Source organism: Terrapene carolina, unplaced genomic scaffold, assembly GCF_002925995.2.
Source record: "Terrapene carolina triunguis isolate 2854851 unplaced genomic scaffold, T_m_triunguis-2.0 Scaffold67, whole genome shotgun sequence".
Taxonomy (NCBI): domain Eukaryota; kingdom Metazoa; phylum Chordata; order Testudines; family Emydidae; genus Terrapene; species Terrapene triunguis.
In genome coordinates, this window is record NW_020664418.1 from 46,922,578 (window position 1) to 46,948,569 (window position 25,992).

The following is a 25,992-nucleotide window of genomic DNA, read 5'->3' on the forward strand; positions in this document are numbered from 1 at the left end:
TTTTGTTGCCCTTCTCTGTACTTTTCCAATTCTCATATACCTTTTTTTGAGAGGGGGAGACCAGAACCGCACACAGTATTCAAGGTGTGGGCATACTATGGATTTACAAAGTGGCATTATGATATTTTCTGTCTTCTTATCTCTCTCTTTCCTAATGAGTCCCAACATTCTGTTTGCTTTTTTGACTGCTGCTGCACAATGAGCAGATGTTTTCAGAGAACTATCCACAATGACTCCAAGATCTTTTTTGAGTGGTAACAGCTAATTTAGACCCCACCATTCTGTATGTATAATTGGGATTATGTTTTCCAATGTTCATTACTTTGCATATATCAACACTGAATTTAATCTGCCACTTTTTTGTCCAGTCACCCAGTTTTGTGAAATCCCTCAGTAAGTCTTCATGAGGGCCAGATTCTTGATCTCAATTCCATTGGTGTAATTTCAGTGGAGCTTGTACCATTGACATTGGCAATACACGTACTCCTGATTCACTCCAACTGAGAGCTGAATTTAGTGTGTGAACTGCTTGGAGCAGAGACCTCAGCTTTTATTTGTCTGTCAACCACCATGCACGCTTATGGTAATATAGGAATAATAATGAGATCTGCCTTCTCCAATTACTTTCCAGGTAGGTCAACATTTTGCTGCATAACCTTGAAAATATCCTTTATATTTAAGATTTGTCTATTTCTCATTAAAAGGAGAGAAGAGGCTGAACCAAAGCTCATGATCCAGATGCCCCGATCGTCCCAAATGTTCCCATCCAAATCCAGCTTGGGCCCGTCTCTAACCGTCGCCTCACCTGTTGGTTTTAACGATTTGTTAGACCAAGCTTTTCTGAATGCACAGGGCTCAGTCTTGCAAACTCTTACGCATGGAAATAGGCCTTACCAAGATGAGTGGACCAGACCTGCACAAGTCCCACTGAACTCCATGGGGCTACTCATGTAAGGACTACTTGCTTGAATGAGGGTTTGCAGAATTGTGCCTGTAAAGCCCAGTTTGTAAACAGAAAGAACCTTCTGGAGATTCTCCTTGATTACCGAGTTTTCTGTGAGTGTGTATTTGTGTACCATTGGGCAATGGGCAGTTGAAATGGAAAGGCCAGGATTTAGCAGGCTTGGTTAGCATAATGCAGCTGCGCTAAAGGTAAGAATGCAGCATGGGCATGAGGAAAGCTGCTGTCTGCCTAGTGAAGCACTAACCCTAGGACTGCAAAAGTTTAAGTTAGGTCTCTTTTACCTAATGCAATGTCAATCATTTCCTTATCCTCCAATGGAATCAAACGTGATCTTTCAAAGAACCCCACAGTGTAATTTTCATGACTTTTCCCCTCTTTTCTATTGCCTAATAAGCTAAACACAAAACCAAAACAGGCCGGAGAAGTGGAACAGAGAGCACATGGAGCCCAGAACAGAACATATCATATGTTCACTAAATGTTGCGTAAAAGTGACAGAAAACTAGGACGACTAACGTTTTAAAGACATACTGGTAGGTGCCCTGTGGTAAGGAAGCTGCCAAAGACAATATAATGGCTAGTTTTATTATTGAACAGGATACCAGACAGACCAAAATAATGATCAAGTCACCTTCCACTGAGCCAGAGAGCACTGGTTGACTGATCCCCATGTATATGTATACATATACATATATGTATTCCATATATGTATGTTCCTACATATTGTATATTTCATAAATGTTTCTTTTGTTGTAGTTATCTGGACTCAAGATTTGAAAAAGATGAACGGAAAATTAACAGGAGTAACATCAATACAATTCAACCTAATTTCCAAAATCATATAAGCAAGTTAACACACCCACCCACCCACCCACTTTGTCTCTGCTACATCATGCTTTCATAACCCTCTTTTGATACTGGTGTTTACAACACTCCTCAAAATTCTCCTGCAGGGCCCCCAGAGCTGCGGAGAGATGTGTGCTCTATTATTTTGTTAACTGGAATGTGAAAATACATAAATATTCCAGTTCTGGAGATCCTGAATTTAGGGAAATTTTAGGTCTCTGTCTAAATCCAGTATGCTACTAGCCTCTTCTATTACAGACTACACCAAAATCCTGGATTGAAGCATTCTCCCACACATCCTGACCTTTGAAACAATTTTGAACCAAATTTGGATCCAAACATTGTGGATCTCAAACAATTGAAGCATATCTGTATTTGTAATGGCTGTTTAGTTGTTGCAAACATACCCCAAATCAGGTGCTCAGACACTGCATTTGAGGACAGTATTATAAAAAGCCCCATGGCAAACAGCATCAGCCATTCTTGTTTACAGCATGTTGCTTCTAAGACTTGATTTAATTAGCAAAATAATGTGGTTTTTTTGTAAACTTATTGAGTGGTTTGAGACTTTGGACCTATTTAGCATGGGCTCCGGAGGCTAAAATCTGTACACTTACTGGTATTTTTTTCTCCATGCACACACGTACTAGCTTGTTATTTTAGGGCAGTGGTTCTCAAACTGGAGCTGCCGCTTGTGTAGGGAAAGCCCCTGGCGGGCCGGGCCGGTTTGTTTACCTGCCGCCTCCGCAGGTTTGGCCGATCGCGGCTCCTACTGGCCGCGGTTCGCTGCTCCAGGCCAATGGGGGCTGCGGGAAGTGGCGGCCAGCAAATCCCTTGTCCCGTGCCGCTTTCCGCAGGCCCCATTGGCCTGGAGCAGCGAACCGCGGCCAGTGGGAGCCGCGATCGGCCGGACCTGCGGACCCGGCAGATAAACAAACCGTCCTGGCCCGCCAGGGGCTCTCCCTACACAAGCGGCGGCCTCAGTTTGAGAACCACTGTTTTAGGGTGTCACCCACACCAGAATAACATGACCCAGAATATTCTAAAGCCAGACAAACAGGCAATACATTCAATATTCCTGTAATGGGAGGCCACTCCCTGAAGCTGACAGGACTAGGTTTCATGCAGGTAATGCAGCCAAGTAATATACCCCGAATCAAAGTCTACGGCTCAAACACTGATCTCTCTGCAGCGCATCCATGACAATACGTTGTGTACTGGGGTTTATCTGTCAGAAGCGTGCCTGTCACCATCAAGGTTCCTCCAATCCCCTTAAACAGATACAATTACCTTTGTAAAGTATTTGCGACTCAGAATTTGAGGTTTTCACAGTTCAATGTGAATTTGAGAAGATAGGCTGATTCTGAGCCTTTTATTGCTCAAAAGCAGCAGCATTTTCAAATGAGAATCTGCTAATTTTTCATGCAAAAATGGCCTTGTTTTGGAGCAAAAACCTCAACATTTGAGGCTGGGTGATCGTCAATTTCCATGCTGAAACTCAGAGAAAATGCACATTTTTTTATGCTTCCATGTGAAACTGAACGTTTTCTGGAAAATTTGGTCTAAAACAAGACATCTGAGCAACAAAGTACAATGGAAAGAAATTGTATCTATTTTTCCTTGAGATCTCTTACTAATCTGCTCATCATTATTGAATGTCACTCTTTTCATATCCAAAGGCACCTAGAAATGCTTTTGCTAGTAAAAAAAAAAAAAAACCATGCAGGTGTGCAAACCAAGTCTGGCACACAGGAGGTGCAAGAGGCCACAAGCAAATGAAAACAGTGTTTGCAAGTAAAGGAGTGATAAAGTGGTAGAGGAAAAACTAAGATGAAGACAAACTTCATTTGTGCAGAATTCATATGCCTTCCCCTCAATCTCTATATACGATAGGCAAACACACATCAGGATAGCACAGCAGCTCTATGAATTACCATGCAGATGAGCACATCAATGGCTGGTGATGCAGAAAGCTTTGCATTGAAATCCTACAGGTTTGTGATTTTCCTGAAGCAGGAATTGAAAATGACACTTGGTCTATGGGTGTAGGCATTGCTATCCTCAGTGCCAATAAAGCACTGTTTAACCAAGGGAACAGTTACAGGTGTAAGGCCCAATGGTATTTCACATTCATTCCTCTGCCTAGAGTGTTGTGAGATCTCACATAATTCTGCTTACCACTAGCCTTTCTGCACACTTTATTTCCAGCAAGATTTCAGCAGCCAAAACCAGAAGTAAGAGGCAAATGCTTTCTGCCATTGACGAGCTACATTTCAGGTGTTCAGACAGGATAGCTTTTCAGCAGCATATAAAATATGGCATTTTACCTACTTGGAGATACCAGCTGCTCAAACCATGTCAGAACTCATGCTGGGGAATGGAAAGGAACATTGGGCCTGACGCACTGTTACAGTTGGGTTGCTTTCTACCACACTGGTGGTGCCAAGCAGATCTAAAGCTGGCCACTGGAGGATTAACTGGGATGTAGTAGCTCCTACCTCACCCCTCCTTTCTAGCTACAGGCTTCAAAGGGAATTTTACTGAGTAAGGCTTGTAGGGTTCCCAACTTATTTAATAATTTATATCAGTTAAGCAGGAAAGAGGGACAGAAATCTTAACTTGAATGAGTTTCACTGTTCTAAGTGAGTTCCGAAAAGACATCCAATGCATGGAATAGATCAGGGGTCGGCAACCCTTCAGAAGTGACGTGCCGAGTCTTCATTTATTCACTCTAATTTAAGGTTTCGCATGCCAGTAATTTTAACGTTTTTAGAAGGTCTCTTTCTATAAGTCTATAATATATAACTAAACTGTTGTTGTATGTAAAGTAAATAAGGTTTTTAAAATGTTTAAGAAGCTTCATTTAAAATTAAATTAAAATGCAGAGCTCCCCGGACCGGTGGCCAGGACCCGGGCAGTGGGAGTGCCGCTGAAAATCAGCTCGCGTGCCGCCTTCGGCACACGTGCCATAGGTTGCCTACCTCTGGAATAGATCAATGTGGTTCAACAGACCAAACCAGAAAGCCAGACCATCTGCTCAATTTCCGCAAGGTATGCTTTGTGGTAAAGAAAACTACTGTCAAGTCTAGATCTTTCATCACTAGTAATTCTTTTAGTGAAATAAAGACAATGCCAATATTATTTTATTGTTAGTGCCTTTATGGATGACTGAACTGGCCTTGGAATTGCTCTAAATTCTACTTAAACAATTAAATTGTTTAAAATTACTGACCTAGTTCATTCAGATAGCTGTACGGTCTCCGGTCTGCAGTTTCTCTGTCAAGGACTTTGTTACTGAGCTGTTCAAAAAGCATGACAATGAGTTAACACTGAAACAAACAACCCCACCACTCAAGAGCTTGACCCAACTATACCATAAACCAAAATGGTAGGTGAATATTACTTCTGCCTCACCAACCCAGTTCTTCATATATATAATTTGATAGTTTTTAGCTACCATACGGGAAAAATCACAAAGGAAGGACACTTCACTAAGCAATGTACACAAGCATGCTGGAAAAATGCATGACTTCCTAGGGCAACCATTAATTATAAATCAAATGTTTGTGCAAATGGAGAGACATACTGGCAGCTTCAAAGCAAATGATGAAGATGAATATAGCAAAAAAACCTACATAAGCATGCAGGCATGAGCTGTTTGGAATAAGGGGAATTTAATTATGCATCGATATATTTAGTTAACAGATATAAAAGATACAAGATTTCTCACAATTCAAGGAAAACCACATCAAGAAGAACAAGGCATGAAGCCACAGGCAGATCTGCCAACACAATCAGAAGAGAGTCCAGGGCTTCCATCCATACACCACTGCTGGAAAGTTTTATCTTAGAGACTGGCATCTGGGTCATGCCATGTGCCAAGGCTGCACTAGCAGCTGGCTTCTGTGCTAGAGCAGACAGAGAAAGTCGAAAAGGAAAACAGCCCATGTTGCCAGCAACAGAAAACAGCAGCGTCCAGTGAAGGCACGTTACCATATGCTCTTGAGTTTGCTGCCATTTCTAGAATGTATGTCAAGATAAGCTTAAACTGAGCCAGACTAGCATTTAGCCACAAGCCTGGTCTAGGGGGCACTGCAGAGACATCATGGCCCAGAAGCAGCACTGGAGAAATCGGTATCTATCTGAGGCATGACCTCCCTAGTACTGTTCTAGGGTAGGCACTTTGCAGCAACCATTGAGCTGATGCACAATGCTCCCCTTGTATGTTGACCTATGCAGAAGGATTAGGACTCCATCCCCACACTGGAAGGAGCAGAAGGAAAGAGTCCTTATGCACTCTGGTGGTTGTGCAGGGCTCACTCACGTTCTGGGTTTCTGTATGCAGAGACGTTAGCACTATTGAATTTATGGACCTTACATTCAGAGCCAAGGTGCCTATGGATAAACAGGAAGGGCCTGTGATTTGCTGTAGCTGGTTGGGAATTTTCCAATGAAATGTTTTGTCAGAAAATGACGATACATTGAAAACAAAACTATTTGCAGGAAAAGGGCCATTTGGACATCTCTCCTGATTCAAAACATTTCTGGAAAGAAAAAAAAAGTTTTGAAATCAGTCAGCCATTCCATTTCAACCTTTTTAAATGAAAATTTTGGGGTGTTTCAAAATTTCAATTAATTTATACAAAAAAAAGCAAAGGTCAAACTCAAAACAAAACCTTTCAAGTAACATGATTTGAAATTTCTCTTGGATTATTGTTTACAAACATTTTCAAGATTCTGATAGATCTGGGCCCAGGAAATTTTTTTGAAATCTTGAAGACTCTGCTGGGATGGGAAAACTGTTTCCTGCCCAGCCCTAGCAGTTATCTAGTTACTGTGCACACCATTTTACAAAATACATTTATTTCCCATGCTCTGGTGTTTGACTTTAGCCCAGTGTTTCTGGCATTCCCTATAGTTAAAATGGAAATACCATGGTAAATTTCCAACTGCACGCAGTGAATCTGATATACAAGCGTCCATTTTTATTTCAAACTCAGAACAAAAGCTACCTCAGACCAAATTCTTCTATACGATATCTATTGCCGTGTACTGAACCATATGTAGTGTGCTTAAGGCTAACAGGTTACTCACGAAATGCATATAAAGTGGCACTTTAATGGAACAATCTAAAATTCGCTATTCCTAGTGTAGAACAAAACTTCACATGGTACTGGGTGAGTGCTTGTAGTGCCGTAGTGAGACTGGAACTGTGCAAAGCTCATTCACGCGGAGTGTGATTCTCATGTGTTCGTACCACCAGAATTTCACTTTGTTCTGGGTTTGAATGGATCCAAACCTCCGTGTGAATTCCAACTGAAACCGCCAAGTTTCACCTGGCCTCAGTGCAAAGATGTCTAAAGTCACAGTTCCAATGTGAAAGCATGAATTGGATTTGCCTGAAGGGCTCAGGGAACATTCCTAAATCATGGCTGAGTTTGGAGTTAGTAACAGCACATGGAATCGGACAAGATCCTTAGGGGCTGGGGGCTTGTTATTAGCATTGCACGCAGCTCTGTATTGACGCTCTCTTTTAGGGAGTGCAAGGGATGCATTTGTATTTTTACTGGTGAGACTTAGTTTTGTGCAATTAAATCTGTATGGATATGGTAGGGGCTGTGGGCACGGTAGGTTTTAAAAAAAAAGACAGGTACATGGGAATCACAAACCCTGGAGCCATTTGAAGCTAGTGCAGCTCGTGGTAGAGGACAAGGCCGATGCACACTGCTCCGGTGGGAGCTCCAGAAAGCCATGTGCCCGCAGCATGCACCATGCTCCCCAGAGCTCAGGGGAGGCATGGCCACTCTGCCACCTTTTGGAAGTCTGCTGCCAGGCACTCCCGTCTGCGTGGGGCAGCTCAGTTAGCTGCTGTAGAGGTGGGGAGCAGGGCAATTGGCTCATCCCATTTAGGTGCCTAGCCCTGTAGGGTCTTTATGCTTGGGTGGATCCAAGTCCTGCAGCCAACGCACAGGGGCACAAGCTGGGGGGACTCCTTACGCCATCTCCCTTTCCTCCTGCACCAGGCCAGGATTGGACACTCTTGCTCTTCGGTTTTCCTGGAGTTTAGTTTAAGGGAAGATTTGTAATAACCATGGGCCAAATCATGCAGTTCTTACTCCCCCACACTCACTTCTAATTGTTTGGAGGAGTCCCAGGTGTTTTATATATTGAGTACCAATGTGCATTAGTACACACACGGGGAACCCATAGAATCGTAGAAGTTCAGGACTGGAAGGGACCTCAATAGGTCATCTAGTCCAGTCCCTTGCACTCAGTGCAGGACTAAGTAATAACTAGACCATCCCTGGCAGGTGTTTGTCTAACCTGTTCTTAAAAACCTTCAGCAACGGAGATTCCACAACCTCCCTAGGCAATCTGTTCCCGTGCTAAACTACCCAGACCTAATGTCCAACCTCAATCTCCCTTGCTGCAATTTAACCCCATTGCTTCTTGTCCTATCCTCAGAGGTTAAGGAGAACAATTTTTCATCCTCCTCCTTGTAACAACCTTTTATGTACTTGAAAACTGTTAGCATATCCCTCCTCAGTCTTTTCTTCTCCAGACTAAACAAACCCCATTTTTTGGATCTTTCCTCATAGGTCATGTTTTCTAGACCTTTAATAATTTTTGTTGCTCTTCTCTGGACTTTCTCCAATTTATCCAGATCTTTCCTGACAGGTGGTGCCCAGAACTGGACATAATACTCCAGTTGAGGCCTTATCAACAGGGAGTAGATTGGAAGAATTATTTCTTGTATCTTGCTTACAACACTCCTGCTAATACAGCCCAGAATGATGTTCGCTTCTTTTGCAATAATGTTACACTGTTGACTCATATTTAGCTCATGATCCACTATAACCCCAGATTTCTTTCCACAGTACTCCTTCCTAGGCAGTCATTTCCCATTTTGTATGTGTGCACTCAACGTATAAAATACAAGAAACGATATCTACATGTACACATGTAAACCTATAGTACTGTGGTTCTCTAATTGCTTTCTGAAACAGTTTAGCTGAAAATAAACATGAAGACATGTTACACTGAGTCCCCATATCTGGAGTTATAAAGCGGGGTATTGTGTACACAAATGGATACTTGGGCCAACAAATGCTGGTTTGCACATCAGAATAAGGGTTCAGGCCATAACAGGTGTGATTACACCCATTAAACACACATACAATTTGGACTAATGCTAGAACACTAGATTTGAAGGAAAAGAATATCCAAGTCGAATTTTTTCCTAATCTCTATGAAAGATATACTTCAGTTCTACCACGACTATTAATCCAGGGTAGTCCTATGACCTGTGCTAGGCACAAGGTCAGACTAGAGGATCACAATGATCTCTTCTGGCCTTAAAGCCTAAGACTCTATTAATCTAACATTAGATAGAACAGACAGAGCAACAGTAGCAATGTCTGTTGCTTTATTCTATTCCTTCAAATTTTCTGTCTACAAGTGCCTTGCTCAATCAGCAAAGCTAAAATGTGTTATCAGCCCATTAGTCATCTCCCTGCCAGCCTCTCAGCCTCTCTTCTCATTCCCTCATCCCCAAAAGATAGACAGAAGCAGAGACAAAGATGATAAACCTTCTGGCTGTGTGTGATATTTCTAATCACAGTCATTCTGCCTGAGAATAGTGGCTGGTGATTGGGCACGCTCACACCTGGGCTGGCTCCTCTGTGTATCTGGACTGCACTAATAGACAAGACAGGAGTCATTCGGTTTTTATTCAGCATTTCCTTTTTCTCTCTCTCAACCAAGAAAAGCATTGACAGAGATGATCATATGCCATGTGCAGAGATGGTACAGTCATAACAACCACAGACAAGTAGCAATCAATCACTAAAAAGCAGATAGCTTTGCAACTAGGCGTGGAAGGATTAGATTTGTATCGGTAAATGTCAGTTTCACTGTACACATGAACCAATGAAAAAATATTCCACAGATAATAATTGATATGTAGATAGGCAAAGTACGAAAAATGCTGCCCGAGGACTTCTTAGAGTTTGATTTAAAGATATTTGCTTTGTTTATTTTGACATGTGATGTTGACAATTTGTGATTTTTCAGTGTTGTTGTAGCCATGTTGGTCCCAGAATATAAGAGAGACAAGATAAGTGAGGTAGAATCTTTTATTAGACCAACTTCTGTTGGTGAGAGAGACAAGGTTTGGAGCTACACAGAGCTCTTCTTCAAGTCTCCGGAGGAGGGAGGGACAACATTTTTCCAGGCACAAGCAAGAGATCCCCAGCTGCTTAGCCTGGATTAGCCCTAAAGGGCATATAGAGCTTGCTAATTATAGAAGCTTTTATTACCTGTTGAAACTTAAAATTGTAACTCATTTGTGTATCTAAGTTTATCTGCTTTAACCTTGTAAACAACTCTCCTGTTTAAGGAATCTTTATAGAGGTTATTATAGTATTGGCTACAAGTGTTGTCTTTGGTGAGAGATCTAAGGTGCAACTGAACTGAGGCAAGTGACTGGTCCTTTGGGACTGGGAGTAACCTGAATATTGCTGTGATTCTTGGTGTAAAGGACCATCTATCACAAAGGCAGGCTCAGCAGGGGGGCGAGATAGACTGGAGTATCCAAGGGGGGCTGTCTGTGACTCCATGTTAAGGCTGTTATAGTGCCTGAGTAGTTTCCGCTAAAATTGGTTGGTGAAATCTAAGTATAGAACAAACCACCAATTTGGGGTTTGTCCCCTGGTATTTAACAATCTGCCCTGAGGTTGGTTGTCTGACACCTTCCTCCCCACTAGTTTTGCACAACTGTGAAAATTTAAAATCAATAGAAATTAAAAAATGCCTTTAAAAATAAGCCTCAGTGTTACCCACTGAAATTATTTAAAAAAAAAAAATCAATCAAATTCTGCCAAGCCTATTTATAACATTGTAACACAGAAAGGAACCACACAATTTGGGCCACATCCTTATATGGTGTAAGCTGGCACAGCTTCAATATCTGTTTGTACCAGCTGAGCCAGTGCCCCCCTTTTTTTGGTTTGAGGCTTTGCAGTAGCAACACCGAGTAACGAATGGTGATTTCTAATCCAGCTGCACCATTTGGGTCACAGAGTTTCATTAAAAGCTTTGTTTTCCCAGGGTTTTTAAATAGGTCTGGCAGAATTAGATTTAGAAATAAAAAAGAAATTCTGTGGGTAGTATTGATATTCATTTTTAAACTTTTTAAATGATTATTGATTTAAATTTTCACAGTTGTGGGAAATCAAGGGGAGGTTCAGACAATAACTGTTTAATGACAATAGACATTGAGATTCAAAAGATAAAATCTTTAACACTGTTAAAATACAATTTGTCAATATCACATGTCAAAATATGTAAAGTAAATATCCTTAAATCAAACCCTAAATTCTCAAGCTGCATTTTTCTTACTTTGCCTATCAGTAAATTTTGATTATTATCAATGGAAGTATTTTTTGTTGGTTGGTTTGTGTGTGTACAGTGATTGACGTTTACTGGCATTCACTGATAAAAATCTAATCCTTTCAAGCCAATTTAAACTCAGCCCACTGAACGAAAACTGGACATAAAAAAAAAAAATCAATTCTGGTCCAAAGCTGTTCAATTGAATAGTTTTGGGCCATTTCTGAGTTTTTACTATGCAGTAATTGTGTGAAGTCTGATTACAACTGTCTTTTTGTGCTATGTTAAGTTGTTATTTTCTGCAAAGATGGAATATGCTTTTCATCTTCCGTGGAGAGCAACTGTTTCTGGAATATTTTTCCCCTTATAGTAAATTTTCCCAATGAAAAAAATCCTAGCATATAAACTTATATAAGGCTGAAATCTAGTTCTTATCTGGGCAAAACTTCCATTGAGATCAATGAGAGTCTAGCCTGTGTATAAATATCTCTAGGACTATCTGGCCAACCATTTGCAATCTGACAAGGATGGAATTTTTGAAGAAGCTTAACGTTAGCTAAGTAACTAACTCCCTTAGGCACTGATCCTGCACCACACACGTCAATGGCAGTTTAGCTACTGATTTTAATGGCAGCAGAATCAAGCCCTTAGGAGCCTTTCACAGTCCCAGCCTAAGTCTCTGTATAAGCTTCCGAGGACCAAGTGAACACAAGCCTCCTTGTTCCATATTTGCAACTTTCATTCCTTTCTTTGGTAAATTTAAGTCAAAACTACTTTAAAGAGCATTTTTGTGTGAACAAGTTAATTTTAACTAGTGGGGCGTCCCAGCGACCTCTGTTTTGCAATTTCTTATTTTATGTGACGCTTTTGGTGAAATTTAGAAACTGCTTTAACAGCTGCAGATAAATCGGGAGTCTACGGGATTGACGCTGCAGCGCTTAACAGCACTAAAAGTCCTTCTTCTCATGAATGATCCCAGTGAACTCAACGGGAGGTTTTGGTCCACAGCACATTTAAAAATCAGGGGAGGCAACTAAAAGGACCGATATGAAGAATGCAGATACGGAGTTGAATGCCCAACTTTATTCATCCATACTAGAGAAATTTGGCCCAGCGAATGTTATGGCACAGTTGCAGGGAAGTCAATGGAGATAATACCAGGGATAAATTTGTTCAAAAACCAGCACAACCTGAATCATTATTCTGATCTGGTAAATACCAGCAATATGCTTGGTGCCATATAAGACCCAAAAATAAAGACAGTCCCTGATTGAAGGGGCTAACAATCCAAGAGACAGGTAGAGACAACACGAAGAGTGAAATTCTGACCACACTGAAGTCAATGGAAATATTGCTATTGATTTCAGTGGCAGCAGAATTTGACCCAAGTAATTTGACTAGTAACCTCACTCTTATGGAAGGAAGATGCTAACTTAGTGTAACAGGGTGTCCCATGGTCACACCCTGTACAGAGGCATAGAACCCTTCTATTGCCTCACTCTGGAGTCAGGAGCTAGGACCCTGCATGTAGATGCCGAATTGTTCTGCTGACTCACACTGGCAACCAGACCAGGCTCTCTCTCTCACTGAACTCAAGCTTCTAGATTCAGGGCTACTTTTACAATCTGCAAGGACCAAACAACTGTCAAGTCCCAAAAGGGGAAATCAGGACATAAGCTGCCCCCCACCCCGATCCTGCTGTTGGAGAAGGATGGGGGTCTAGCAATATTTCTTCTCTTTCTAGTTTCACTGTCAGAAAAGAAGACAGGCTTGTCTCTCAGACTGAAGTCTGGCAAGAGAGGGGTCACTAATGGCTCCTCACTTTGCTTCTGCTTAAAGCCATCCCCACCCACCTTGTTTCCCAGTTAATCTGGCCAACATCCTGACCTCTCTCACATTCAATGAAACTGACTTTCTGCTGCTGCAAGCTACACTGAGTGGGGGGGAACAGGGACATAGTACAGGAACTGGGGGAGGAGAGAAAATAGGCGAGAGGGTGGAAGATAGAGAAAATGCAGGGGGATGAGACAGGACACAGGTAAAGGGATAAGAGGGGGGAATGGAAAGGATAATAAAGGGAGGGGACAACAGGGAGCAGGAGAGGGAGTGAAAAAGAAGGGACTGGTAGTGGGAGGAAGGGAGAGATGGGGAGAGAGAGACAGCACTAGAGAGAAAAAGAGTTCTCAACCTGGACCAAGGTTTGTCCTCTTCTCCTACCCCTCCACCCATGTTGTCCCCTGCCCTCTAATAAGGAAATCTTAGAAGAACAGCTCCCGCTCAGTGCCTCCAAGGCCTGCTGCCTCTTATCCAGTACAGGGATGGTTATAAATCCAACTTTCTCTGGTCTAGGCACACTCAACACCCCAGGGAATTCCTGTCATTTTCTTCTCGCACTTTTCTGTGCTCTGTCCCTGGGACCGTTGTGACCCCAGCCCGCACTGTAAATAGACATGTATTCCGAGTACAAAGTGTGCACACTTCACTGCAGAGAGTGGGGATGGCATCAGACAAACTGATTAGGAAATGAAAATCGTTAAGGTGGCCGTTAGGGGATTTATATGCTCTTTTGTCTTACTTGTCTAGAAAACTGCATAGAGAAGCAGCATATTAGAGGCCAGCCTAGCTAATACAATGCTGTAGCACATTCTCATGAATAAGTAAGACAGTGGGGAACCTAAAAGAAAAGCCAGGCCATATATTTTGATAAGTACTCTAAGAAAAATATAAAATCCACTGTTTTTCCATTTAAAACACCGTGACAACCTTTTAATTGAATGATTGACAGAGGGCAGTAAAGGGAAGAAAATGGCTTCCAGTCTGGTCTAAACCGTTCTCTGGGTTTTATTCCCTTCCAGCAGCTGAATATTTTAAGAGGCGAGGTGACAAACTGGCACTGCAGGCTGGGAAACCAAGCTAGGTGCTTGCTTTGACCTTTACAGAATTCATTGCAATTATTTCAGAAGGATTAGCTGTGAAGGCTCACGGTTGTGGAGATGAACCTCAATTTTGACAACTATTAGCATTTGCACTTTCAATCTGGGGCGCAAAAGCGTATAATGCGGAGGGGGGGCATCTACATGTAAAAAAGAATGCATTATTAACAAAAACCAATCCATCAATTGAAAAGGCAGTTCCATTATTTACATATCTGCCTTAACTTTGCTCAACGAAATCTGTGGAGCCAAATTTTCTATTATGTTGGAATGAGATTTTCTTTTAGTATTCAGGAGGGAGGATGCGTGCAAGCATTTTGCATATCCTTTGCAGTAGTAGAACTCTTTTTTTCTTACTATTGCCCTGGCGGCTTTCTGGTTAGAAGCGCTACATTTGATCAGAATGACACGGACCACAGCGTACCATCACTTTTTGAGCAGACGTCCCCAGTTAAATCAATTACGACTTTTTCCTAAAATAATCGCTTGCTTGGTGTGGCCCCACAGGAAGAGGTATTCTCACCAGTGAACAGCGTCTAAATGTCATGCCAAGGTGTCACATTCTGAACCCTTTATTCACAGTGAGTAGTACCTTAGACTATGAATAAGTCCAACTAAAGTCCATGGGAATGTGTTGAGTAAGATACTGCACAATGTAAGGGTATTATACTCGGCCTGAAAGAACCCCTACTGAGCAGCAGTGAGTATCAGCAGAGCTGTTGGTGCGCCCTTAGAACAGCATAACATTCACCAAGGGGCTAGATAACGTCTTGCAACTTTCCTTTACATCTGGGTATTCTGCACAGGGATCGATCAGTTAAACAACTAACAGTGAAGTTATATGGCTTACTGAATTTATGGCTCACTCATTTACTTTTGTTTTATTAAGAAGTGGAGATTTAAATTTAAATAAATGCCAGGACAGCTATTCGTAGGTTTTTCCATGAAGTAAACTCAGATTGCTAAAACATTGAGGTCTATTGTCCCCTTGTTGCAGATGCTGAAGCTCCAATTACCATGCACAGAGATCATGCAGATACACATATGGGACAGCAGACCTGTTTTTGTGTAACTTAGGCTGAAGCATTAGGATTCTTCATTATTAGAATATTACAATCAGGCTGGGAGAAAGCAGCAGTCAAAAGGCATTACTTTGGTATATTTCCTTGAACTGATAAGAACATTGCTACATTGGGGTGTGATAATATCTACCTTACTGGAGCTGTTTCCATCCAGATTATTGGTAAAGAAGCGTGAAGTCACACCACATGACAGAGTGTGGTAGCTTGGATTGGAAAAACAATGTACACTGCCGCTACCTTGAGATACATCTGGGAAGAAAACAAGTCATCACAAAATACTTTGGAAGCCATAAAGATAATTTGGAAGTCGCAAATGGGTAATACACTTTAGGGAAGATCAGGTCCCAGAAACTGATAAGCATACACTAGTAGATATATCATAAATTTCCAGATCAGTTAAATTATCTTGTATTGACCTAAGGATAGGGTGGATGCTTTACTATTAACATACAAACGATTACAAATCAGCCACAAAAGCAAAATATTTAAGGAACATGTAGTTTTATCTTTTTGAAGATCATCAATAAAAAAATAAAACTATTTTCTGGTAGACAAAGTGCATTATATTTTAAAGATGAAATGCAAAACTTGGAGAATGGCAAGTCTATCGCATACTTTCTTCTATAGATTAAATCATCTAACAGTCAGTTAATGAAAAAAATATTTATGAAACATTTAATTACAACCTTTTATTACGAGTGTATAATATTAGAAAGAAAGGTCCTGTAAATGTCTGTCCCAAGGGTTAAACATCTTTTCTATACCTGTCTTTGATCAAAGGCTTAACGGAAGGAGTGCTATACCACTGAAATGCAAACATCAGTAATTGTATTGGTGAGTTAAAGGCACATTTCTGTATTTCTTTTGTTAATTAAGAACACACTTATTCATTGTACAAAATATTTTACCAAGAGTAGCATGGTATCTATCCTGGCAGTTCTCCTGTAAACACCAATCCAGATTTTTTTTTCAGTTTAACAATAAATTGTTGAAATGTGTCTTTGAAAAGCAAAGGAAAGGATGATAGGTTAGAAAGGTTAAAAAAAGAAACAGCACAACAGGCAAAGCCCTGTAAAGAGCAAACGGATTAGTTTTACACGTATTCATGTGAACATGTACTTTGCTCTGCTGACATCTTGTGGAGATCTAGTTTGCAAAGGATTCAGTTGTAGGGTTTCATCTGTACTGTGCACATAACAGAAGAGCTAGGGCAGAATACAGAATAAAGAGGCACATATGAACCTACACCTTTGACCATGCAGACTTGTTGCTGGATCACCCAGAGCAATTTAGTGAACAGCTGATGGCGGCAAATATACTTTGACTGCAATATAGAGCTGAATTCTTGCATTAACTGTGATACAACCTTTTCGTTTCAGATATTTTTGTGAACCTATTGCTAACAAAGTACATCACACCAGAGTATTGTGATTCCAGGCCTGGAGGATTAAAGTTGGTGTACTGTATTCTGGTCACATCTTACACAGGGTTTTGTTTACAGGTCTTTGTATTTAACCTCCTTCAGCTCGGATTTGTGCATTTGTCTTTAACCACAGCACCCGAAAAGCTAAACTCTTTCCCCTAAGTACTCAGCTACGACAGTGCGAGGGGCTATATAAGTATCTAAATATGTAGACAGACAGATCCAGAACGAATATACAGTATGGACAATGCTGCACATTGCAGGGGACAGGGAGCCTAGACAGTCTGCCAGGACCTTGCCATCTCTTAGGACTATAATTCTGTGACATTTACAATCGAATTTAACAAGACATGGCCACCGCTGTGCGACTGCAAAGACGAGAACTGCAGCTGGAGCACAAATGTGGTAGCCATTATGTGCTCATCAGAAATACAGTAGTTCACACACAGCCTGAACCGGCTTTATTGAGAGACAATGTTCTCCGGGATACTTGGGTTCCCCCCCCCCTCTTCTAAAAGACAGAGGATCTTTAGTTTTCACCGAGACAGCTTCTACAAAAGATCAGATGGGGCAGTACCCCTGAGAGCTTCACTGAAGTATGTGTCAGTATTGTGTATGTCCCAGTTACAGACTTGAATTCATAACCTCCTGGCCTAGAGGTGAATGCAACCAGCTGAGTCATACTGACATGTAACCCTCACTGTTATCTGTGATGCCCCTTTTCATATCTGAGAAGAACCAGTAGCTAAAAGCAGCTGAAAACGTGTTACCAGGCTGCCCGAATACCAAACTCAATGCCGGATTAAGGAGTCTGTAGTCACTGAGAGATACATACACGAGTCTGAATTGCCAAAAACCTTTTCTTCCTTTACTACCGGCACTACCACATACCCAGAATGACAACGTCTATGCAATTCCATTAAGTATCCGCATAGGCGGATTCACCTTGACTAGCAGTGTCCGACTTCTACACACTTGTTCAAGAAGCACTAATAAATGATGGCTGAAAATGCATCAAGTGCAGATCAACTGCTGTCCCCGTTGAAAAACAACTTCTCTTGTATCCATTCCAACTGGTGAAAACCCAGGGATGCCAGGCTAGGGTTAATGCACATTAGTATGGAAGGATCTATCCTGCTCAGGGGTCCATGAAGATAGCTTCTCGTGCTTGTGTGGAGGGGCTCAATTCTGGAAGGTGCTGAGCAGTCCAGCCCCAATCCAGTAAAAGCACTTAAACACATATTTAAACTGCATGAGTAGTCCCGCTAACACCTGGATCAGGGCCAGAATGCTCAGCACCCAGGGGTGCTGGAACAATTTGTATAGTGGGGGTGCTGAGAGCCATTGAACCAAACTGTGAACCCTGTATATGATGGAAACCACTTCAAGCCAAGGGGTCCGGTAGCCCCCCCAGCACCTCTGTCAGCACCTAGCAGGATCAACACCAGCCTCCCTCACGGACTTCAATGGGACACTGTACAGGTGTTACAATCCAGAGTCTTGGTGACGACAGTGGAACAACAGGAGGACACAAGGATCTGCTCACACATGTCCCCTGATGAAATCAGGCCAAAGAATTCAAAGTGAGGCAGTGGCAGCCAGGCCCAGAGTCTGGTAACAAAAGAGGGAATTTGGAAGCAATGAAATAATTAAAAAACAAACCACACACCAGTGTATTGTTTTCTTCCATCGCTTGGCCATGATCCTGGGATAGGATCTGCTGCAGCAGCCTCCTACACCCATGCAGAGACTCACGGGAGCATGTGGACTCTGACTGTGAGGGCTGGTGCTAGCAGATCACACGGCAGCATCAGGGCCCTCATCTGTAATGTCTTTGTTATATTGTGAACTCTTCGCAGCAGGAGCGGGGTCAATTTTACTTATTGGGATGGTGCTTGCACAATTAGGGGGTTTCGGGGTGAAACTCACCCCTGAGCCAAGAGCCTCCACAGCCCTGGACACCACTTAGCCCCGTAGCACTTCGTGATGGTCCTCACCCTTAGTGCAAACAAATGAACAAAAACATGTAGTTGGAGGAATTCTTAAAATATATCACAGAAACGAAAACCCCCTCAGCTCTAAAGCATTATGGGGCTGTTTATACTGCAATTAGAAACCAGTGGCTGGCCCGTGCCAGCTGACAGAGGCTTGCGGGGCTCGGGTTATGGGGCTGTTTAATTAAAGTGTAGACATTTGGGCTCGGGCTGGAACCCCGGCTCTAGGACCCTGTGAGGTGGGAAGATCCCAGAGCTCGGGCTGCAGTATGGGCCCAAATCCCTCCATTGCAGTTAATCGAGCCCGTAGCCTGAGCCCAAGCCCAGTAAGCCCGAGTCGGCTAGCACAGGCCAGCCACAGGTTTTTTTAATTGTAGTGTAGACAGACCCTCAGACACAGTAAAAATAATGTGACCCCCTGTTATAGCTCTAGTTCTGTGATATGTGGTTTAAAATACTCTGCCAGAAGTGAGTGTATAGTTCTCATCTTTGGGCGTATGTACTTGCTTTCAAGCATCGGGGAGAACTTCTGCTTTCAGATCCACGTGATGCAGTTCAGAGCCAATATTTTGCTCTCCCTGCCTGGGATTGCTCTCTCTCCCATCGTTAGCCAGGCAGAGCTGAGAGCAGAGAGTCTATTTTACTGCCACATTCTTTGTCCACTGATGCAAAATAGTCTAAGGGCTGCCCATGGGGCCCTCTGTTTTTATAATCTCTACTACACATGAGCATGGATTTTTGGCCTCAATAATGTTTAAAAGTCAAAGCTCTCACACCAGCTCTCAGAACTAAAATAATATGTGACTTTGGAAAGGAATTTCACTGTTTACTCTACATCTCTGGGAGCCAGCGAGCCGAAAGGGAGCAGACAGACTCCAGACACAGGAGCAGCCCTAGGCCGCTAAAGAAAACTAGCAAAATAATGGTCTTGGCATCACAATTTGTGCACAGCACAGAGGATAACCATGTTGTGGAGCTGACCCACTTAGGGCTTGATCATGCAGTCCTTATTCAGCCAAATTTCCACTGACATCCCTGGGCACTGACGCTTCATACTTCCTAGCTGGTGGCAGCATGGCTACGGCTAGGTAAGAAGCTGCTCCATAGGGGTGAGGAGGACTAGAGAGTCACTGTAGGTACCCGGGAGTGGGTAGAAATGACCTTATCCTATTGTGCCCTCAATCCATGTACAGAATTCCAGTGTCAACCTGAGGTGTAGGTGACATGAGTGGTGGCACTGAAGTCATAGAATCCTAGAATATCAGGGTTGGAAGGGACCTCAGGAGGTCATCTAGTCCAACCCCCTGCTCAAAGCAGGACCAATCCCCAACTAAATCATCCCAGCCAGGGCTTTGTCAAGCCGGGCCTTAAAAACCTCTAAGTCCTATCCTCAAGGTTCACTGCCCCCTTCCCACCACAACCCCCCGGCCCTACCCCACCCCTCCAGCCAGACTGCCAGCCTTCCCTATCTGTGCTCCTGTCTGAATCACTAGCCCCCTATTTCCTTCTCTGTGCTCCACCTCCTGGCTTTCTGGGCTATAGAAGGAGTAGGCAGCAGAGGATGCTGAGCATCCCAAACAGGTGAGGGAAGGGGTCAAAGTTCAGGGCGTTACAGACAGGCAGAAGATAGCTGGGGGCGCAGTTGACGGGCCCAGTCATAATTGGGCAGGGAATTGCATGGAGTCCCCACGTGTTACTTCGTATCAGGCCCTTTGAAAATGAAGGCCTATGAAAATGAATAGCTCTGCAGAACTATTTTTGACACCAATAGGAGATTTTCACAAAGAGAGCGGATAGAACAGCCAGGTCAGACAGCATGATATATCTTCCTACCAGCACATGGAGACGCAGGGGGGAGGAGGGGAAGCCCTGTTCTTGTGACCCCAGCAAAAAGGTTTGGCTGACCCTGCTCAGTTACAGGTTCCTCAGCAATAACAACTCTATTGTCAAAAAATCATATATGGAAAAATTCAAAAACATCCAAACCCAAACCTAAAACCCCCCCAGCTCTAGCGTCCATCGGACAGGATGAGATGGACTTGGAAGAACTAAAGTCATTATTATCCAGTGTCCCTCAAGGGAAGCCTAGACAATGACGCCGAGCCCCAGTATCTGCTACTTGGAACAACAAGGAGCTGGCATGTCGGCCTGTAACTGGGCCACCCTGGAACAGGGCACGACTGTCGCATGTAAAAGGATTTATTTTCTATCCTTGCACCAGGTCCCGAAGGTGTCCCAGACGCTGCAGCATGTGGAAGATGTAGAGCTCCTATATTTGTGCAGCAGCCTGGAAGTCACCCATCCCCATGACCCTTTCCCGCTGCATGTGCGGCTGCTCAAGAGCTAGGCCAACAGGTACAAGTGACGAGGGCATAATGAATCCTGGGATGGAAAGTTACAAGTCGGGGCGGATGGAGAATGTGGTCTAAAGAGATTCAGCAGCCTGCGAAAGCAAGGTCTCCTGGGCTAGTCCTGGGCTGCCACAATCTTAATGGCTTTGTCTACGTGGCATGGGCAGAGGAGATGTCGGTTAGGTGTAACTTGCAGGGGTGAGAGAGGCAGTGTTCACTCCCAGCACTAGCAGATCTTTTGACTTGATGAAGAACGTCCGACTGGGAGGCCATCAGGTTTAACTGAGGAGTTCTCCATTTGCAGCAAATCGAAGAGGAAAGGGAACGGATGCAATTCTCACTCCCCTGTCTGGCTGGACCAGCTCTGCCCAGCAATTCAAAACTACAGCAATATTCCTCTATTTTCCAATGCGCCTCTTGCACATACTGGGTGCCATTAATTATAAAACCAAACAAATATATTAAGTTGATTAAACCTTGTAAAGAAATTAAAACCAACCTGAAAGAAAATGAACGGCCGAGAGGATCAGAACGTTCCTCTCCACTTAGGGGAGGGTTGGCTGGCTTTGACTTCATACCTATTCACCATCAGCCCTGTTGCAACACTTCTCTTATTGGGGATTCACAGCTTGGCTTTTCCGATTCTGTTGAAGTGGCAAACTGCATGCCAAACTGTGCTGGTCTCTGGCCTGATGGTCCAGAGGAGCCCTCTTTGGCAACTGTCCCACACTACAGTCTACCCAAATAGGCAGCTCCGCCAGAGAGATACGTACATTGTGACTAAAATCCAACAAGAGAGATAGGCAGAGGGGATCCGAGGACTATTGTCGGCGGATTTTATCTTGTAGCTACCAGGTGAGGAAGGCTAGGTGGACCAGAGAAGAGCTCAGTCTGAGTGGATGAGAAGCCAAAGTCTGAGATGCTGCATATCATCTCATCTTTGGGGGTTAGCCTAGATGACCCTTGTGGTCCCTTCTAACCCTATGGTTCTAGGATAGCCAAGCATGCACATGCCATCAGAACTGAAGTCTTGATACCTTTGTAGAACCCAGCACCTGAACACAGCCAAGTTGTGAGTGAGGCTGACCAGCTCTGACTTTGTTGGACATGGACAGGCCCCCTTCCATGTCCTTCATAGACAGTTATGTCCACAAACTGGCAGCAATTCACACCCAAAAGAATTCCTTTCACACAGGGCATGATTTCTCCATGTCGCCATGGTGGCTACCGCAAGTCAGACACAGCAATGAGTAGCAGGACTCTGAGGGCAATGCAGGACTGGTGAAAACACACGTGCTAGATCTATCTCCTCTGTTCACCTCAAGAGCAGGAGCTCCAGCCTCTCAGCCATTTAAGGGACAAACTACAGCTAGAGGGCTAATGCTTATAGGGAGCTCCCTACAGGGGGCAGGATACAACCTTCCAGCAGAGAATTCACCATGGAGCATCCTACTCTATGTTAGTGAAGGAAGAACCGAGAGGGGGGGAAAGGTCACTAAAGAAAAGGTAAATCTCTCCAAAACCTAGCCAAGCCATCAAGAAGAGCTTCCTCCAACTACTGAAGATAAAGAAAACAAATGAGCAGAACTGCCCAGCTACTATTCAAGCTCCCTTTAGACCATCACAAGAGCTTGGTTTTTCTCTCACCCATCTTCATCAGCTGGTAAGAGGATGGCAGACAGGGGCTGCGGAGAAGAAAGTGACACCAACTGGGAGGGGGCAAATCTTCCCTCCCAAAACAGAAGATGCCACTGTCAGATAAAATCCCACAATTAACACAGTCATCCCGTTCCTCACTTTAATAACCTGGATCCTGCAGCTCCTCCCAGGGGAAACTCCTATTGACTTCAATGGGGAATGCAGTCCGTGTAAGGGCTGCAGGGCTGGGCCCTATATATTAAACACTGCACACATCATGCCATGGTCCCTGGCAGTATACTGTAGTTATTTTTTCATATGCTACCTAGTTGATATCAAGCTGTGCGTTAGGCATGCCCCCCAATCCCTTAGTGAGTGTAAAAGCTCACAGCATTTGGAGGAAGAATATAGGTACAATTATTCCTGAAGCAAAGTGCTGCATATTGTACACAACAAACTCATTTTTTCCAACTGAGAGTAATGTGAATCCCCATTTGATTAACATAAAAAGACCCTTACCAGAAAGTGAGTAATCTGTATTAGTCATCCTCATGGCTGGAGTGTAAGATACACTTGGCATGTCATGCCCCTTCTCCTTCTGTTTCCGTCGATACCACACAAACAGTGCCAGCAAAACCATAATAATTAGAAGGAGAATAATAATTCCAATGATTGCTCCCACTGAGTGCCTCTCTGATCCGAGAGCGGGGCTAATTTTAGTATAGGGATTTAATTCTTCCATCATAAGAGCCGCTGTTAAAAATAATTCATAACACACTGTAAATTGAATAGCACAAGTCATATTTCAAGGTTTATTTTTTAAGAAAGCACTTTTTTTTTTTAAAAGCACAGAATTTCATCGTACCTTGATCGCACCTGATTCCTTTGAAGCCTGGACTACAGTAGCATGTACCAGTGACATGATCACATGTAGCATTATTCATGCATTCGCATAGCTGTTTGCAACCATAACCGAATGATCCTGGTGGACACTCTGTAAATTCAAATACAAGGATTGGAAAGAACCTTATTACTTTTATCAAGGAAGGGGGAAATCTGAGCTTGACATCAATGGGGCCAGGATTTCACCCACAGAGTTCATCTTAATATTTTAATCCAGGAGGTAAATATTCTGTATTTATTGTTCCCTTGTACAACCCTGCCTGTCTGTATCCACCATTGTCTCTTGTCTTATACTTAGGATTGTAAGCTCTTTGGGGTAGGGTCTGTCTTTTTGTTCTGTGTTTGTACAGCGCCTAGCGCACTGGGGTCCTGGTCCATGACTAGGACTCCTAGGGGCCACGGTAACACAAATAAACAACAACAATAACAGCCTGGTGTGCTAGTTAGTGGGTTTTAATTTTACTTCTGGAATAGTCTGATAGGACTTTATGGGGATGAAATCGATAGGGTTCTACAGAAATGAAAAAAATCTCCCTAACAATTGCATTAAATGCCTACAGGTCCATTCTACGGAATTTCAGAAGATGTTTGAAAATTCTAGACAGAGGTTATCATTCTCCATTAAATTCTGTAGAACTTTTCCAGAAGAGTTGCAAATGTGATTTTTAATGTATATTTATAAGAACCCAATAGATTTTTATTAAAAGACCACATACATTCATAATTACCTCCACTAATACCAAAAGACAGACAGAATAGTGCAGATGGAATTACAAAATTGAGCATCTGAATGGTTTGGTTTGCTCTGCTAATATGATATTAGACTTCCTGTATTTCTATCACTGACAAAATGATTGAATGTCTAACTGAGAAATTTATTCATACAATTACCATGATGGCCTATTACAATAAATCTGTAGGCAGCTTATTATGCTTCTTCAGGCAACATTCAATAACAAATTGAAAGAAAGCCCGTAAACAAGTTCTGGCAACTCCTACTACTTTATATAAAGAAGGCGCATTATTGAATATATATATATATATATATATATATATATATATATATACAGTTGCTATGTTTCTCTATAATAAATGTTACTGGTTTTAAGATATGACTTCCTATATTTTACTATGAGCAAATGGCACAGCATGATGACACCTTCCCAATGTCAACTTTAGATAAGTAACTTCTTGTAGCCAAACGTTAATATTAGCCAGTATCTGTATAATGATTCGTAACATATTTAATAAGTTGTTACAATTGTTATACAATTGTTTCTCTCTCTCATTACGCATGCAAATTCCTAGATGAGAAAAATAGAATTGTTCTAATTAGTGCCCAGTTTGATATCAACTCAAAGGCTAGGGTTTCAGAATGAGGCACAAAAAAGGTATTTGGATTTGTATGCTGTGTCCGATCTTTGCAGGGTTCCAAGAAAGTTTACCCTTTCGTAAGGATATCAAGAACGTTGAGAGTGACTGTAAATATTAAAAATAAAAACGAGTTTGGGAAGCATCAGAAACCCTTAGGTTTCAGGGCAGCAGGCAAGCTCCAACTAATGGGGGAGGAGGAAGCCTTCAGTGAAGGCAGGTTACCCCATAAATGCCTATTGCATCTTCCTCTGCAGCATCTGGTACTGGCCACCGTTGGTGACAGGATGCTGGATTGACCAGACCACTCGTCTGTTCCAGTATGGAATTTCCTATGTGGTTATGTTCCTATTGCATGCGCAGTTGCAATAAGTGTGCATACAAATGGACAACTAAGATGGCAATGAGCCTCTTGTACGCAATCTCTAACTGAGCATACTGAGCAAACTAGTTACACATGTTCTTGCATGGCACACACAGGCAAACACATTAATGCATCTCATCAATATATACACATATATCCGAAAGGATGAATAAAAGAACACATACTGAGAAGCTCGCGGATATTATTTTCTAGGATTTTATTTGCAATTCTGGCAGAAATGTTACAATATCATCTGAAGCAGAGCTCTGTGCAAGCTCAAAAGCTTGTCTCTCTAGCCAACAGAAGCTGGTCCAGATATTGCCTCACCCATCTTGTCTCTACAATATCAGCTAGGCATACACCAGTATGCAAGCAAAGAAATCAATTGGACTAATGTCATGAGGAAGATGAGCTGGATTTCACCCTATATTTGGAATTCAAATAAGTGTGTGGGAATTCTCTTTTGATTTACTACATTAGACAAGCTGGTAATTATTCAAGTACAACACATGCAGGATCCCCTACCCTATTCTTTGTTGTTAGAACAGTGTTTCTCAGACTGGGGTCGCCACTTGTGTAGGGAAAGCCCCTGGCGGGCCGGGCCGGTTTGTTTACCTGCCGCATCCGCAGGTCCGGCCGATCGCGGCTCCCACTGGCCGCGGTTTGCTGCTCCAGGCCAATGGGAGCTGCTGGAAGCGGCGCGGGCCGAGGGACGTACTGGCCGCCGCTTCCAG

General features: G+C 42.8%; 1 protein-coding gene across 2 annotated transcripts in view; it reads right to left on the reverse strand.

Annotated features, from left to right (window-relative positions):
* The window catches only part of MEGF11 (multiple EGF like domains 11), a 246,274-nt gene that overhangs the window by 13,681 nt on the left and 206,601 nt on the right, over positions 1-25,992 (reverse strand). For both annotated transcript variants that reach the window (XM_026648563.1, XM_024205469.1), the window contains exons 18-21: positions 23,486-23,614; positions 23,140-23,373; positions 15,345-15,463; positions 5,042-5,108 (exon numbers count right to left, since the gene is read on the reverse strand). In XM_026648563.1, the coding sequence (XP_026504348.1) occupies positions 5,042-5,108; positions 15,345-15,463; positions 23,140-23,373; positions 23,486-23,614 (549 nt within the window). The remainder of the gene's footprint in view (positions 1-5,041; positions 5,109-15,344; positions 15,464-23,139; positions 23,374-23,485; positions 23,615-25,992) is intronic.